The sequence below is a fragment of the Typopeltis vanoorti genome, chromosome 5, assembly GCF_054136105.1.
Source record: "Typopeltis vanoorti isolate ZY-2024b chromosome 5, IOZ_Tvanoo_1.0, whole genome shotgun sequence".
Taxonomy (NCBI): Eukaryota; Metazoa; Arthropoda; class Arachnida; order Uropygi; family Thelyphonidae; genus Typopeltis; species Typopeltis vanoorti.
In genome coordinates, this window is record NC_143553.1 from 29,805,420 (window position 1) to 29,824,160 (window position 18,741).

The following is an 18,741-nucleotide window of genomic DNA, read 5'->3' on the forward strand; positions in this document are numbered from 1 at the left end:
AGGGTCAAGTACTGTTTAAGCTGACGTTTTCTGCATGTGTCCCATCAGAATCAATTTGGGTTTGTTGATAGTGTTTTTGCAGCGCCTGTGAGTTGTAGTGTTGTTATGTGAACTGGAGTTCTCATCTTATATCATCCATGCTGCTTTTGCGTGGTATGAAAGCCTTCATGTTAGCAAGAACACTGCATTTATCAATCAAGTAGAGTCTTAGACAAGATGAGAGTAGAAATCATTGATCTGAGTTACAAAGAGAAGAGCTGATTAAGCAAAAGTCTAGGTTAAGTAAATACCTCGACTTTGAGTTTGATTGATGGAATTAGAAAAGGGTGGCCTGGTGTCAATTGTAAACATCAATGTCCCCAATGAAGATAATCTCACTTTCTAGGCACTTGGATTTCAAACCAAGCTCAGAGGTAAATAATCAAAAGGTCAGGTTCATTATCAGAATTAAGCTATTAAGAAATAAAGGCAACAAATAAATGCAAAAAATGTGCAGCAAGGAATGAGCTTTACAGATCAAAAAGAGAAGACTCCAAACATGGTGCACTCTGACATAGGATGTGAGATCCAAGGAGTGCCCAGGTACTCTATCCTTGTAATGGAAGGAATCACAGGTTGTAATTTGGATAGTTAAATGAAAAATAGATGAGGGCTGCCATTTGAGGTTCTGTGAGAGAGCAGTCTGGTTTCGATGCTTCTAAATGATTTTGCACAGTATTTGATTTGCATTAAGCTATGAATATTGGTGAAGTGGATGTGGAAGCAGCTTTGTGTGTATGTGTGCGCACATGCGTCTGTGCTAGGTTGTTTTTTTTTTTTTTTTTTTTTTTTTCAATTTTTACTTTTTTATTTATTTGTTTTTTGTATTGTTTTTTTTGTGAGAGATTTTCTCTGAACAGTACAGCAGTGTTTATTTATGGTGAGTTTCATAGGTGGTTGTGGAAGAGATTTAAGGACATACAGTGGCCTTAAACTGATTCTTGGGGGAATCTCCCAAACATGTTCCCAACCCAGGTCACCAGTCTGCATGTTGGTGAGCGGTCTTAACACCAGCCTCCACGTATAGTACTTAAATTCCTTCATTTACAATCTATCAGAATAAATGATAGCAGGATTTATTTGCTAGTCAGGAGGTCCTCTCCCATGAGTGTTTATGAAATGGTAGTATTGTTCCCTGTTTTGATTTTGGATATGCATTCAGAAATCAAATTGTTTCTTGATTCTTGAATTGTCATTCTGTTATTTATATCTTGGAAAAAAACTGCCAATTAACTAGTGAAGCACTGAACAAAACATCAAATAATTTGATTTTTTCCTATATTTATGCCAGTAAACATTAAATTATTTGAATAGTATGTCAAAAATCTAAATCTGTTGGATTTTCATTGTTGTTTAATTTATAGAGAGCATTAGATTTAGTGGAAATAGTAGAGCGCAAACTGGAAGATACAGTAAAATGTCGACCTCTTTTCCCAAGTCAGCTCTTAAGAAATAGAGCTTATCAGCTAACTCATGGTAAGAACTAAGTACGTTTTTTGTTTGTTTGTTTGTTTTTATAGTTGTGAAGATTTTCTGAGATGCAGTATTGTTATCATGAAGCTAGTTGTTTCATTTTGTTATATTTTTCATTCTGCGATATCTTTTCCATTGCATACATACTGTCATTAGTATTGTGTTCATACGCTAAGAATAAGACAGTTGTCTTTCAGACAATGTGCATGTATAGTATATGTCTGTCATTTGCCTTCTTTGTTTGCATATGAGATTTTGAATGTGTTTTTTATTTATTTATTTATTATTTTGTTTTTAATAATATCATTCTTGGAAGGTTATAAACTTGCCATATGTTAGTATGCTCTTTAGGATTTAAATACTCTGAAGCTATGCTCTAGAGGCTAAACATGAACTTTTTAAGCCACTTCATATCTCCAATAAGCAAGTTGTAGTCTCACAGTGATAATAAAATTTATTTTTCGCCTGAAAACATTCATAAACATCCACACCTATAGTGAGCTTTGAATCCCATGATCTATTGAGAAGAGATACCATCCACATACTGTCCAGACCAGCTGAGTCTCCTGAGCTCACTGGCTATTAATTCGTGAATATGATATACCTACTGATTTTAATGAATTACATCTTCTTCATTAAGTACTGAATCAGTGATAACCACTCACCTCACCACCTATGACTAGAATAAAACTCTCTTGGAAACAGTGTACTGCTTTAAATTTCATAAATCTTTGGCAGTTTAATAATCTTACTGTTATACCTGAACAGAGAGTAAGGTAACATATGAAGAAATTTCATTTTTGTAATTTTTCCATATTTAATTTTTTGTCAAGTATAGTTATGAAGTTGTGGATATAGCTAATTTTTCTACTTAGTATGGTTTGAGAAGACAGGAACTGAAGATTCTTGCATTGGTTGTGGAAAATATGACCAGTTCCTGTCTTCTCACCTGTACTGAGTAGAAAAATTAGTTGCATCCACAATCATTTTCATAACTGTATTATACTTGATAAGAAATTAAATGTGAAGAAATTACAAGAATGAAAATATCTCTGTATGTTACTGTAATGTAATCCATATTATTGTATTAAAGCATAAGGACACAAAAGTTTCCCTAATGATAAAATTATAAGTAATAACAGAATGACACATTTGGGAATTGTGTAATATTTGTAGAATTTTCAGCTAGATTTCCTAGCCATGGTCAGTACAGTTGAAAAAAGATAAACCAAATAAGAATAACACTTGCAAGCACATGACAACATGCTATCAAATGCAGAGGTTAACTCCATCTATGACTGTTAGAATTCAAAGAAATAAATATATATACTTAAAATTTTATGAAACACAGGAATGAGGAGTGTTAGGATGACTTCCCAAATTGGGAGCATTTAAGGCAGCGGCTTTTGTTGAGGTTTGGACTGTGAATATATGGTTTCACAACTGTCTTTATATAATCTTTCAAGAAGAAAATAACTTTTGTGTAGGACTTGAGTTATATTCCAATGAATTCTATGCCTAGTGGATAAAGTGTGGCTGCTAAATCAGACTTTTGAAGTAAAATATATTCTTGATGTTCTTCTAGACAAATCTGAGCTGAATGATCCATTACCCATAATAACAAAGTCAAAATGAACAAGAGAACCTGTAAAAGGCAGGATAATAGAGAAAAATATTTATCTTTCAGTGTTTTTTTTTATTATTTATTTTTATTTTTGTTTTATGATGACCCCACACATGAAAGGTCACAAGACCTGTAACACTACAGTGCCATGTGTGGACAAGTGACTAAGGAGAAAAATGTAGTGTGTTGATATTTCTTAAAGAGTGCAAGGTTGTGTTTAGTGGGAAAAACTTTATGGGGCAGATTGTTCAAAAGAATTAGAGGTGGGTGGAATGAAGGAAGCTGATGAGAAGTTAGTTCAGTGTGTTCGGGGCTGGACAGTGTATGGGTGTTGGCCAATGGTTGCTCTAGTTCTTACATGGTTAGAAGAAAGTGGAAGAATGGTACAGCCAATTCAGAGGAACAATGCCCATTGAAGTACCTATAGAAAAGGCATAGTGCTTTACTAAGTGGTTTTCAACCAATTTGAGGATGTTGAGAAGGTCAATGTTCAAGTCACTGGTTATGGAAGATCTTCAGTCATCTGAAATTAGAGTATTGCAGTTATCGAAGGAGGAGGAATGAAGAGTACCATCATCAGTAAAGCTGTGAATAGGATTTGAAGTCAGGGAAAGAAGGAAGAGTGCCCCACGGACAGCCTACTTCCTGGGACACTAGCATTGATGGGGAAATCTGATGAAAGGGAAGCCATCCACCATGACACACAATGAACGACCAGTGAAGAAACTGGTAATCCATCACAGAGTGTAAAAGGGAGGCCATAAGATGGCAGCTTGTTCAGAGAAGGCCTTGGTGCCAGACATGATAAATGCCTTTGAAATACTGAGTAATAACATAAGTTTTTCCAAATCTTTCCATGGCCTGTGTCCAAAAGTGAGTGAGATTAGCTAGGAGGTTGGCTGTAGAATGAAAATGGCAGAATCCGTATTGGTGATTGCTAACTGTTGAGCCTCCAGGTAATGAAGAAGCTGGTTGTTCACTGCTGTTGGATAAGTGCTAGTAGAATATGAGAGTTTATATAGGTGATACAGGATAGGTGTCAATTTCTGAAGCACAAGTCTTGAGCACAACTGGAGGAATACCATCTGGGCCATGAGATTTATTAGTATCAAGATTTAATAAGGATTTTTCAAATGATGTCCTTTTGGTGACAGTTCAGAGGAGGCATGCAGTGGGCAGTTTGTGGAAGTGTGGGAGATGATTTGCTTTGGTTGTTCAGTCAGGGATTGGAGGGGGGGGGGGGAAATGATGCTAAGAGGTCTACCTTTTCCTTGGGTGAGGTTATCATAGTGCCACTATGTTGTCACATGTTTCCGCTTCTCTTGCATCCACATTCATTCCTACTCAAACATCCCTCCCTACTAAATCAGTTATCACTGTTAATTTCAATTGTTAATTGGAAAACAATATTTTTCCAATTGTTAATTGGAAAAATATTTTTGCCATTTTTAATATGCATCAATCTGAGGAAAGTGCTGCTGATAAAATACCACATGATCTCAAACATAAATATAAAAGTTACAGTTTTGATAAAAGCTGCTCACGTTAAGAAAAGAAGATGAAGGAATAATAAATGTTGTGCATACTCTTTACAAGCTAGAAACAACCATTCATACCCTCTTGAGAGCACAGCTCATTTAGCTGTGCTCTCAAGAGGCATTTCATAATTAAATTAATGCCTAGGAGGAATGACGTGATAGAGATGATGAAAAGCATTTCAATGTTGGCAAAATACCTTTAAGTTTAGCCCTTATCCAAGAAATAAAGCTACATTTGCACTAAGATATTTGCAAAGAGAAAGGAAAGACCATACATGAAAATGTCAAAAATTTTTGCTGCTGAATATTTTTGAAATAATGATTCTCTTTATTATTATGCTCCAGCTATCAGCTAACGCCTTTTTATTCCCGTATACGGGAGTAGGCGAGGCCATTTAGCCCTATCTAACTTTTGGAGACTGAGTGGGCAGTTCAATCTCCACTGGTACCCAATCAGAGACAGATGGCCCAAGGCTATCACTAATTAAGCGGTACGCAGTGAAGAGAGACGGCTCAAATGTGCCGCCATCTTGTGGTCCCTAACCGTAACACAATATATTTAATGTCTGAAATAATGTGGGTTCTACGGTCGATTTTCTTGAGTTTACAGGACGAAAAACCCGAGTTTCCTGGAGGAAAAACCTGCTTGCCCGTGCCAGAGATCGACTAACTCGGGAACCGGTCGAAAAAAGGCTTAGAAAAATTTCCTCTAGTCGCCGACTAGACTCGAAACCAAGACTTCCTTCGTGCGGCCAAGTGCGGTGGTGTGCAAACGCCACATCCACTGAGCTACACAGGCACTAAATTTGGTTTATGTTGTGCTGTCATACAGTTTTATCTGGAAAATAATATGAAGAAACTAGTCACTACTTGAATCAATATCTGAGAAATGGACACTTTCATTTATAGCTGGATAAATAAAAATTGAATGCAAATGATATCAAGTTCTTTAGTAATGTCTTCATTTTTAATATAATTCTGCCACTGATGCCATCTGTTAACTACTCTAATTTGAAATTGGTTTGAATACCGTCTTGTATACTTCTAGTTTAGTGTTTTCACTAAATTTCTCTTTTATTCCAGATAAATTTATTCAACTTCTCCCAACCATACCAGCTTTGCTTATTTTGTTGTCTATTTCGAAATTTAATTTGCCATCCTCACTAAAAACTGTGCCTAAATAGCTGAAATATTTAACTTGTTCTGTAGGTTCGCCACTGGGAATGCAGCTGAAGTTTGCTATGTTACTGCCTATTTTTATCGTTTGTCTTTTTATTGCCAAATTTGTTACAGATGTTATTCAATTTAGTTAGGGAATTTTGCAGACTTGTACTGGATTTATTTAGAAGTGTAACATAACCTGCATAAAGTAAAGAGCTAAAATTAAAACATCAATTTTGATATCAGGTTTAATACCACTTCATAATGTGCATCCTTGTTGCACACCTGATTTAACATCAAACCATCTTCCTGTATTATCTTCTTTAATTCTAACTGCTGACTTACAGTTTAAATAGAGACTATGTATTGCTTGATACGATGTCCCATTTACACCATATAATTATAGTGTTTTTAAGAGTTTCATCTTGACATCTTGTCATATGCCTTTTCCAGATGAACAAAACTTAAATACAAATTCTTGTTATATTTCCAAGATTTCTCAACTGTTTATCTTAAAATGCAAATCTGATCTTGACAACATCTATCTAGCATGAAGCCAGTTTGTTCTTCTCCAGATTTCTCTTCCAAATATTTCATCTCTTTTCAAGTATTCTTGTATAAATCTTACCTGGAACACTTAATAGAGAAATTCCACTGTAATTCCCACATTCAACTTTATTCCCTTTTTTATGGATGGGAACAATGAAAGCTCTGCTCCCATTATCTGGAATATGAATTTCTGATCATGCCTTCTGAATTATGTAGTGTAACAACTGCAAAACTTTTATACCTCCATATTTAAGCATTTCTGGTTGGATGCCATCTACTTCAACTGCTTTTCCATATTTCAAGTTTTTGATGGCTTTTTCTACCTCAAATATTGTGTTTGCATTTCCCTTGAAAATTTTCTATTACTGTTCTGTCATTACTTGTTTTGTTTAACAGTCTGTCATGCACACTTAATTTGGTTGGTTAAATAAATTGCCAGCCCATCCTCATTTGTTCGTTATCCAGGTAGATACCTAACAAGGTGCACCACAAGATGATGAGGTTGGACATTAGGTCAGAAGTCCTGATCAGTTCTTCATATTCCTTAAAAGGCTATGTGAAGGTTGCCTCTCTGTAGCCTTTTGTGGAATAAATTGTTACTGCAAAAAATAATTCGTTTCTCTTTTGGATTTCCTTCAGCTAATTTCCTCTCATAACCTGATTTTGTCTACTTTACTGTTGATTACTATTTCTCTCATAATACCCTCTTCAACATTTTTGCAGCTCCTGCTTAATGATGTTGCTCATCCATTTTATTTCAACCTGATTTGTTATCCTGATACTGCTTTCCATAAGTACTCGGACCATTTCCCATGCATTACCAACATATTTCTCTTGCAGTTTCTTATGCTTCACGTTGTTGCCTGACTTTGTAATTCAGCATCGTAATTCCACATACATTCCCTTCTTTCTTAAACGAAAATTCAACATACTTAACCAACTCTCAGGTCAAGGCAATGCCATTCCTCTTACAGTCAGAGCCAAAGTAGTCACTCTGGTTGCACAGAATTTTTGTTGCTTTCAACAGATCTAACATGCTCACACCCCAGGTTCCTTCTGCTGTGTGCTGTTTCAAGTATGCCTGCATACATTTATTTCCTTCCTTCCTCCTAGTCTGTGTCCCCATAGTTAAAGTGCCACTGTAATGATTATTTATCCAGTGCTCATTGAACTTGTTTGCCCATGCATGTCATCCACATCTTTTTGTACTGCCACCTGATATACAGCACAAATAGCTGTATACTACTGAAACCCTACCTTCCTGCTGAATTACTGGTTGCAATTCTTTTGCTAACATTGGCAGTTCCTTTCCCATCCCAATCCAGTTTTCTTCATCATCCTTGAAAATAGAATATCTCTCATTCTCTCTCTGTAACATTATCTTTCTCTGTCACCTAAGTTTCACTAATGCCTGTACTTAACTTGGCCAAGTTAAGTTTACTGATGCCAAAAACTATTTACCTTATTCTTAAATTGGTTCTGGCATTAATTAATACAAGTACATTGATGCATGTATATTTCCTTAGGCTCAGAGATTTTCATGCATCTTTTTTAGTGATGACTGTCCCATCCAGATTTCAGACATGAGAAACTGCAATCAACATTCATTCATCTTTCTCATTTTCACATTCACATTCACTTCAGGGTACCTTCCCCCCCAAAAATGCTTTAGTCCCTCTAAACAGCATAAAAGTATATGTAGTTAACAGATTAGTCTCAGCTTTAGTTTCTCTGATTTTGCATTTCTGTTCTCACTGAACAACATTTTTTCCAAACACTTAACTCTAGATCCATTCAATTGCAATCTGTCAGTCATGTTAAGTCCTCATCTCTATCAGATTCAGTCCAAATAAACATTGCTTATCATTCTTGCTACACTACCTATGCACTGACAGACAGTCATAGTCCTTGTCACTTCACTCCTATCAAATCTCAGTGGCAGACTAACATACTTTATTACTTATTCATATCCTTTTGCATTCTATACTTGCACCTTTTAATCATTATTCCAGCTATTAACTCTTTCACTTGAACTCTCTGCATTCTAAGAAAAGTAAGATTGTAAGCATCACTTACAATCTTACTTTTCTTTATTTCTTTCATAATTACACTACAAGCAGCGTTCATTTTACCGAATTATGGAGACAAATAACAGCGTTAGAGTGCTTTAATTTAATCATAATAAAATAACACTTGATTTTGAAATTTATATCAGGTTATCATCATCATGCACTTGACTATTTGTCCCAGTGACATCTGTTCATTGCAGCATGACTTAATTCTTGAAGAGTTTCCCACACCAGCATTTAATATCATCAGCCCACTCACGATGTGGATGACCTCTGACATTTTATTCCACTCATTAGGCCAAACACCAATGACTTTAATTTTCTGTCACTAAAATACATTCTACAAATATGTCTAAAGACTTTTAATTTTCTTTGTATGACTTTTTGAAACAGTCTCTTTTAGTTGTATCCTTCTGTACACCTTTATTTCTTATCTTCTGAGTCCATCATATTCGTAGAATTTTACGATAACACTTTCTTTCAAAAGCCAGTATTCTTCTCTCTGATTCCTTTGTCACTATCCAAGTTTTGCAACCATATAACATACTGCTAAATATGCATGTCTCAAGAACGCTTAGTTTGTTTTTTAAGTTGATATTTCTACTCTTCCAAATTTTTTCCATGGATTTTAGCACTGTAAAGCCTTTGCAGTCCTAATTTTAATTTCTTTTTTACAGTTAAGATCATGTGTTATACAACTTCCAAGATAAGTAAACTGGTCCACATTCTCAAGTTCCTTTCCCTATACACTAATCTTTTTTCCAATCTCCCTTTTGCTAAAAACCATTGTTTTTGTCTTTTCTGTATTCATCCACAATCCATATCTTTTCCCTTCTCTATTTAGATTATGTATTATGAAAGTCCACAAAACATGTAAATACTTTTTTATTCTTTCTTCATGCCTTTTCTGAGTCAAAGAGCCAATATCTGTTATATGGTACTCCTATCATTTTGGAACCCTGCTTTTCATTTGCCAGATGTTTTTCAATATGGCTTTTTAGTCTTTCAGTTAGTATAATCATCAAAACCTTACACAGGTGGTTTATCAGCGCAGTGGTTCTGTAATTGCCACATTCCAAAGCATTTCCTTTTTTATGTAAGACTATCAGCATTGACGTTTTTCCATTCTTCTGGGGGGTGCATCTGATCTTCCATACCTCGTTGCAGATTTTGCATATTACCTGTACAAGGATATCACCTCCATTTTTTTATCATTTCTCTCATTATGGCATCATTTCCAGGACTTATGTTGTTTTTTAATTTCGTTATCAAAAATCTGTGATTGGTGGTGATTCATTGTTACCTGTGTTATAGTGTTTTGATCAGATGCACCCCCAGAAGAATGGAAAAACGTCAATGCTGATAGTCTTACATAAAAAAGGAAATGCTTTGGAATGTGGCAATTACAGAACCACTGCAATGGTGAAATGGACAAATTTTGTCCATCTCTGTAAAATATCTTCAATGTTCATTAAAGTCATGCCTCTTTCATCCTTGGTAGCCATAAGTCTGGGTTGCCATTTTCTGTTGATATTTCTGATCAACTTATATACTTCTCTCATGTTATGTTCGCCATAATATTTCTCAATGTCCTTGGTTTTCCAACCAGTTGTTCTTGTCTGTCCTTGCTGCTCTTCTCATTGCATTACACTTTTTTCTGTATGCTCTTTCTGCTGCCTCAGACTTGTCACGTTTCAGCCTCAATTTTCTTTTTTCTTGTACCAAGTTTAGGGTGTTTCTAGTAATACATTTTTTATTCATTTATAGGAATTGTTGCATTTTCAGTAAACCTTCGATTTAACTGACAAAATTTCCAGTCCGTATGTCACGTGAAAATTAACACCCTGTTAATTTAAAATGCTTTTAACCAAGATTTGCTTAAATTAAATTAACTGGTTGTTTTTTGTTATTAATTTCCTGTTATTTTTAACAAATTTTGGCGAATAGGCCATCATATGTTGGAAAAACACTGTAGTAATTTAGCCAACATAAATGAGTCACCGCTCATAAAACATGTTCGGCAAATGATTAGCATGTGATCACACCAATCGCACTGTAATTGGTTCTTTTGTTGCATAGCATGACTTTCTGTCGCAGTTTTAACACATGCTGACCGATGTTCCGATGTGCACTAAGCCACGCCCAGTAGTGTGCATTTGTTTACTCACAGTGAATGGTTTATGTATGTATGCATTTTATAGACCTATTCAATATAACAGTGAGGTTATACGCAATAATACATAAAGAAACCTTTTCTGTGAAATTGAACTTTTCAGAGATACAGTACTTAATTTTAATTGCATAAAAGTTTCTACATAAGTAAAAACATGTAAATTAGCTAATTTGTCAATTTTTTAACATACACAATCGGAAAATCTACTTTATTATATAACGGACTTCCGGATTTAACAGACCCCCCCCCCCCCCCTTGCCCGAATTAGTCTGTTATATCAAGGTTTTACTGTACTGCTTCCAGTATTATTTCAGTTAGTTGTTCAACTTTTTTTGTTTATGTCCTCGGTTTTTTCTTCCAGGTCTTTTAATTAGCTTTTGTGCAGTGTTATTTTATAGAAATTTCTGATATTGTCATCAGAGAGTTTTCCAATATCAGTTACCTTCAGGGGCCTGTTCCTGTGCATTGTTTTGAGTTTCAGGTTTTAAAAGTCACTACTAAATCATATTTCTTCAGAATTCTGAACTGCTGGAGATGTACAGGATTGGAACTGGACATATTGATTCCTTGTTTGGATTAGGTTTGTAGGAGTCAAACAGATGTTGTGTAGTCCTTTCTGAGAAGCCATTTAATTTCTTATATTGCTTGATACCTGAGAGTTCTTTTAAATGATTGGGAGTTGAACAATTAATCTTATCTCATTGAATTAAACACTTCATGATTCCTGTCTTTTGAGAAGGATAATGTGCAGATTGTTGAAAATATAACACCCAGTGAAAGTGAGTTTTCTATAAACTGATGTTGTTAAATTACCTGAGGGTCAGTGGATGAGAAGAATGTCTAAAAACGATAATTTTTTGCCTCCTTCAATTCCCATAGTGAATTTAATATGAGGATGTAAAGTATATATATAGTAGCTAAAAACATTGGTAAAGTATCTGTATTGTGAGGCCACACTGCAAAAATGTCGTCTACAAATCTAACCCAAAATGAAAGTTTTTTTTGGGTTAGATATATAGGATGTCTTCTAAATGTTCTCAATAAAAGTTGGCTAAAGCAGGGGAGAGTGGACTTCCTATGGAAGTTCCTTCTACTTGATTGTAGAATTTGTTTTGACGAACGAAGTACAGGGTGTTCGGGATAAATTTGACATATTTATAATTAATTATATTTTTCCGTAAGTTACATGTATTAACACACACTTCTCTTCATTTAAAAGTTTGGACCCTGAATCATGGAAGAGAATAACTTGTATCATGATGATTCGTGCCCGCCATCAAAATAAGGATATTACGACTGCTGCCCAATGCTCCCTGAATACAGTAAAAACAATCGGGCATGAACTAGAGACTTGCAATGGTGACTACGAGGATGTAGCAAGAAGAAAGATCCCTGGCAGACGATCTGATTGCGTTCGTACAGCAGAATTCCTCGCAAATCTGCAGGAACAGGTGTTGAAGAACCCTGGCATTGGAATTCGGGCTTTGTTCGTGGAGTTGCTAACTGTAGTCAAGCCCTGGATAACAAGGGTAGGCAATGGTAGGCCGTATGTATGGCAGCAGGATTCGGCCCCTTGCCACACCTCTGGGAAAAGTCAAAAATGGTTGTCTGAAAATTTCTACGACTTCACCAGTCCAAATGTTTGGCCTCCAAACTCCCCAGACCTTAACCCCATGGATTATTTTGTATGGGGCGCAGTTGAAAAAGACACCAATCGCACTTCCAGTAATACAAAAGCCCAGTTAATGGATAAAATTAAAACAGTTTTTGCGGCCCTTCCCAGGGAGACTGTAGCATCAGCTTGTTCGAGGTTCCGAAGCAGAATTGAAGCTGTGATCGATGCTAATGGTGGTTATTTTGAGTAAATCTTGTTGATAGTATTGTAATTAACTCTGCCTGTAATGTTTTTTTGTCAATTCATTAAATTTAATAGATACAAAGAAGATTTTCTTTTTCCTTACGAAACTGTCAAATTTATCCCGAACACCCTGTAAAGTATCCAGAATGCATCACGAATTCGAACAGTTTTACTATATCTTGTGTGAATATTTCAGAAAGTTGTGAAGTCTGTTTGAGAGGTGCATTTATAAATAGGGATTCTACATCAAGGCTCACCATAAGATCAGCAGGTTGTATGGAGACATTTTTTAATTTGTCTAAGAAATCCGAAATTTTTTTAAAAAAAAGAAGTGAGACTTGCCTATATGTGATTTCAGTAGATTTTCTAAATATTTGGCTATGCGATACATAGATGAATTAATGCAGTCTACAATCAGACGTAGAGGAATGTCTTTCTTATGGATCTTTGGTAGACCATAGAACCTCGGTGTTCTTGCAAAATATGTTTTTACCTTTTTAAGTCAGAAAATATAAATTTCAAAGTCTTTAACTCTTTGAAGAAATGGACAGGCAACATTTCCACAAATACCGACTTCGCCATCATACACACAAACATAAGGAGTATCAAGAAACACTGGCTTACATTGATAACACTGCTCAGCTACACTTTGATAAACATAGATGTACTAATACTGACCGAAGTTCAATAAATGACACAGAAGCTTATGCATACAACATCAATAACTACCACTCCTACACCTTATGTAAACCAAACAAAAGAGGATGTGGAATCATGGCAATTATCAAAGAAAAATACGACAGTAAAACAAACTCCTTTTGAACATGCGGAAACACTAATACAATACACTAATATCGTGTCAAATACATGATAAACCTAATATACACACCCCAGATAAAAATTCACTCAGCTTTCTGCATGAATTAGAAGCATGGCTATGCAGCATTGAACACTGTACAACACATCAGCTCATCCTAATAGGAGACAATAACATAAATATTCTAGACCATGTTTCTTCAACCACTAACACATACTTTGACATACTAAATCAGTACAACATAAACCCTACCATAAACACTCCAACAAGTGAAGAAATACTCAACAATCCACTAACACAATCATGCATTGACCATATCAGGATACTGGCTCTCCCATCAATACACATACCTAATTAGTAATTAACACCAAAATTGCTGATAAATATTCTAGACCATGTTTCTTCAACCACTAATACATACTTTGACATACTAAATCAGTACAACATAAACCCTACCATAAACACTCCAACAAGTGAAGAAATACTCAACAATCCACTAACACAATCATGCATTGACCATATCAGGATACTGGCTCTCCCATCAATACACATACCTAATTAGTAATTAACACCAAAATTGCTGATCTACTTTGTCTCATCTTCGTTTCATCACTACACTTTCTCCTCCCTACAACACTGCAAAACTCTACAAAATTTCATCATATTAAAGAGCATGGTTGACAACCTAATAAAAAACAGACTGGAATTGTCCATTTAAAATAAATGACCCTGTAACTTTATACTAGAACTTCCAACTAATATTCACAGAAATATACAAAAAAGCAACAAAGCCTACACAAACGATGAGACAAGCAGACATAGCCCATGGATAAATGGTGACATTCTAAATACTGTTACTGCAAAAGAAAATCTATGGAAAAAACTAAAAAAAGTCACCCAGTAACACTCATTTACAAACAGTACAAAAAAACACAAGAAATCAATTAACAACAAAAATTCGTAGGGCAAAAAGCACTGCTTTAAAAATTTACTGAATATAATGACAATATGAAGCAAACATGGGCTACACTAAATGAATTACAAACTCGAAAAAAGAAAACTTTAGCACAAGATTTTATTGCAGAAAGCTTCGATCAGGATATAAACGAAGAAGAACCAGCAGACTCATTCAACCATGCCTTCACAAACAATATCACACAACTCACAAAAGATAATCTACCAACTATCAACAAAAAATTACCAACAGAAAGTCAATAGCAAACTATGTATTTTCCACCTGTAACAAAAACAGGAACTGAAACCAAAGACCTCCAGGAATAGACAAAATAAGACTCACAGAGCTTTTAACATACTTTGAACAAATAAATCCAATACTTTTGAGACTTGTGAATGTAATATTCGACACTGGATTATTCCACAACAACTAAAAACTGTGATAATTATGCCAGTTTACAAACATGATAAAAGAAATTATACACAGAACTACAGACCAATAGCTAACCTACCAGTCATTTCAAAAATTCTTAAAAAAAAAAACACACACACACCAGACTTCTGAACTATTTACAAAAGTACAACATTATCTCACAAAATCAATATGGCATTCAGAAAACAAAAAGCACCATCACTTTATTAGAAGACATCGGCAACGCCATAAACAATGCCTTCGATAAAAACAGGTACACTGTCCTTATACTTCTGGACTTAACATGAGATACTACTGACCAAACTATATTCGGTCAGAATAAGAGGAACACTGCATACCTGGAACCATCTCTTAAACAGAACACAAGTAACAAAAATAGGCACATATTACAGCCAGGATATACATATAAAACCCAGTGTCCCACAAGGTGTCATATTATTACCTACTCTATTCAACATATACATTAACAATGTTCATAACCTCACCATACGAAGTCAAATATATCAGTACACAGATGACATCACTCTACTAGCAGCCCACACAGATGTCAACATGGCTCTCTCCAAAGCACAACAAGACCTAAATGAAATCACAACATACTGCTACCAAAACTCAGTTGTAATCAACGGCACCAAGACACGGATGTTAATAATACATAATCTGATAATCACTATTTCTACACTGTCGCACATACCGCTGAATTAACAACAAAAATACCTGCCAGTGTCCTGAAATCAAACCTGTAACATATGCAAAATACCTTGACCTTTACATAGATTGCCACCTTAAATGGACAAAACATATAGAATACCTACACACTAAGCTTCACATCATTGCAGCAAAACTCTTCCAAGTAAAAGTCATGATTCCATCTAACATAAAAAAAACTCCTATATCACAGTATTTGCGAATCTCTACTGAGGTATGGTATACTGGTGTATGCAAACACATCAAACAGCTACCTAACAAAATTAGAAACATTACATGCAAAAATTGTGTCAACAGTGATTTGGAGACCTTAAATACAACAGCCAGCATCCGAACGACTTATGGTGATACACAGAATCCTGAGCATTAAAAATCTGAAACACTACATAACGTTACTAAGGAATTACTTCAACATCACCTATCGTAACAACAGAGACACATATCGCATAACATGACTCAGAAAAACTCTTCACATCCCTAGACCCTTCAACAACTCGTACAATTCTTTTGTGAGATTACATCTGATACCCACACTACTCAACAACCTAACAAAATAATTTAAAACATGTAGACAATTACAGAACATTAAAACACAAACTCTGGAAACTATACACATTTGTGCAGCTACTCACTTATCATTTAACCAGTGTTAGCCTCTATATCCTCTCCATCACTTCCTCATACCGTACCAGCCTTGATTGCAAATGACACAGCTTTGGATAAGATGGGTGCCGTGCTTGCTCACAGCAGATCAAAAACACACTCACATGAAAATCTCTGAACAGTGCTTGGAGCATTTTAACAAGAATAAAACTGATTTTGCATTGATTTATTACTATGGATGAGACTTGGATTCACCATTACACAGCAGTCAAAACAGTGGACAGAAGCGGGTTGTTCAGCGCCAAAGAAGACGAAGTCGGTTCCATCAGCAGGAAAGGTCATGGCATCAGTGTTTTGGGATACTAAAGGTATTTTGTTTATTCATTATCTTGAAAAGGCTGAAACAATAACCGGGGAATATTATTCTGATCTTTTAACCAGACTAGATGAAAAAATTCATGAGAAAAGACCCGGTTTACAGAAGAAAATAATCATCTTTCATCAGAACAATGCACCTTCCCACAAAGGTGTTTTGGCAATGGGAAAATTAAGGGATCTGCACTATGAATTGTTGGAACATCCACCCTATTCCCCCAGATTTGACTCTCTCTGATTTCTATCTCTTCCCAAAACTTAAGGGATCTGCACTATGAATTGTTGGAACATCCACCCTATTCCCCCAGATTTGACTCTCTCTGATTTCTATCTCTTCCCAAAACTGAAACTCTTCCTCACTGGTCAGCATTTTTCTTAGAATCAAGAGGTGATTGCAGCTTAGAGGGATATTTTGCAGATCTTACTGAGAACCACTACAGGGACGTGAAAATGGCGCTGGAACATCGCTGGAATAAATGTATTAGTCTTAAGGAAGATTATGTTGAAAAATGAAAATAATTTTGAAATTATAAATTCGTTTTTTCATTGTTAGGTTGAGAACTTTTCTGACCACCCTCATACAATTTGGTCAGCTAAATCCAAAATTGCCAACCCATCATCGTTCATTCAGTATCCAGATACCTAACAGGGTGCACTACGAGAAGGTGAGGATTGGACATTAGATCAGAAGCCCTGGTCGGTTCTCTGCGTTCCTTTAAAGGAAGGCTATGTGGAGGTTTCTTCTCAGTTATACAGCTTTGACCCTTAAGCACCCCACTCTTAATCATACACTGCAAATTATTATTCTTCTTCTTCTTCTGGTTCCCATCTGCCATATGGCCGTGGGAGGGTAGCTATATGCTACCATTCTAGGGAGAGATGATTATGAGCAAGGTGGTTTCCTGTTGCCTTCCTTGCCGTAAGTATTTATGACTGTAACCTGTGTGTTCACGGGGCCGGTTTGCCTGCTTGCGGGATGAAAAACCCTAGATAAACTGGCGGAAAAAACCCTGCTGCCCACGCCCAAGACCGGCTAACTTGGCTATGGCTGAGGAAGGTCCTTAAGCTCCTCACGTCGTGGACGGGAATCGAACCTAGGACACTCCTTCCCCAGGCATATGGTTGCGAAGCGCAAAGCCACTAGGCTATCCGCGCGGACCAAATTATTATAATGTATAATAAATTATGATGACTTGACTTATAACTTATTGCTCTTTACACCTATAAGGTGCATGAGGCCACGAGTTTAGCATGCCATCCTCTTCGGTCCAGTGCCGCATCTCTTGCTCTCCCCCAGCTCGACCATTCTAATTTGTTTCATTCTGTGATTACCATCCGGCTCCATATCATTTTGGGTCTTCCCCTCTTCCTTTTACCATCAGGTGCCTATGTCAATGCAATTCTTGTGTGTTCTGATGTTGGCATTCTTAATACATGGCCTATCCATTTCGGTCTGCATTTCTTTAACTCTCTTGTAATGGTTTTGGTTTTGTTGTTAAATTTCAATATTTGAGATTTTATTTGGCCAGTAAATTTTCAGAATTCTGCAAAAACATTTTGTTTGGAAGGCATCTATTTTATTTTCTTGTTGTTTGGTTAATTTCCATGATTCACTTCCATAAAGTAATACAGATTTAACAGTTTAGTTAAAAATTTGCACTTTTAAGTTGGTTTTTATATTGGATGATTTCCAAATTTTCTGTCAAGTTTTAAATGCATAGCAAGATTTTTTTATTCTTATTGCAATGTCTTCGTGGTACCACCTTCCGTGTTGACAGTTGCTCCGAGGTAATTAAAAGTGCTTGTTACTTCTACTTGATTTCCATTTATAAAGATTGCATTCTTTTTACTGCTTATTTTTAATATTTTGGTTTTCTTCTCATTCATGTGTAAGCCTATTTTTTTAGCAGTTTCCTCTAACTTTGCTTTCTTAATTTTCATGTCTCCAAATCTAGATGATAGTAGTACAATGTTGTCATCATAGTCCAAATCTTCTAATGTAGTGTCATGTTCCATCTTATTCCAGTTTTCAGGTTTTTCAGGGTATGCCGCATTATGCAAACTGTGACAATGATGAAAAGTGTTCAAGACATGACACAACCTTGTTTAACACAAGCTTTGATGTAAAAACTTTGAGAAGCTGTTCCATATAATAGAATTTGTCCTGTACTTCCATCATACAAATCTCTTATAATATTTATTATTTTGTCAGGAAATCCATAAATTTTCAGGATTTTTCACAGACATTCTCCGTCTATGCTGTCAAAAGCTTTGGCAAAATCAATAAAATTGAGAAACATAGTTGAATTTAGTTCAACACTGTTCAATTATGTTTCTAAGAATAAAAATTTGATTCATTGTGCTTCT

General features: G+C 35.7%; 1 protein-coding gene across 1 annotated transcript in view; it reads left to right on the top strand.

Moving 5' to 3' along the window:
- The window catches only part of Ide (Insulin degrading metalloproteinase), a 599,910-nt gene that overhangs the window by 427,047 nt on the left and 154,122 nt on the right, over nt 1-18,741 (top strand). The window contains exon 22 of the mRNA XM_090392302.1: nt 1,404-1,515. Coding sequence (XP_090248428.1) covers nt 1,404-1,515 — 112 coding nt within the window. The remainder of the gene's footprint in view (nt 1-1,403; nt 1,516-18,741) is intronic.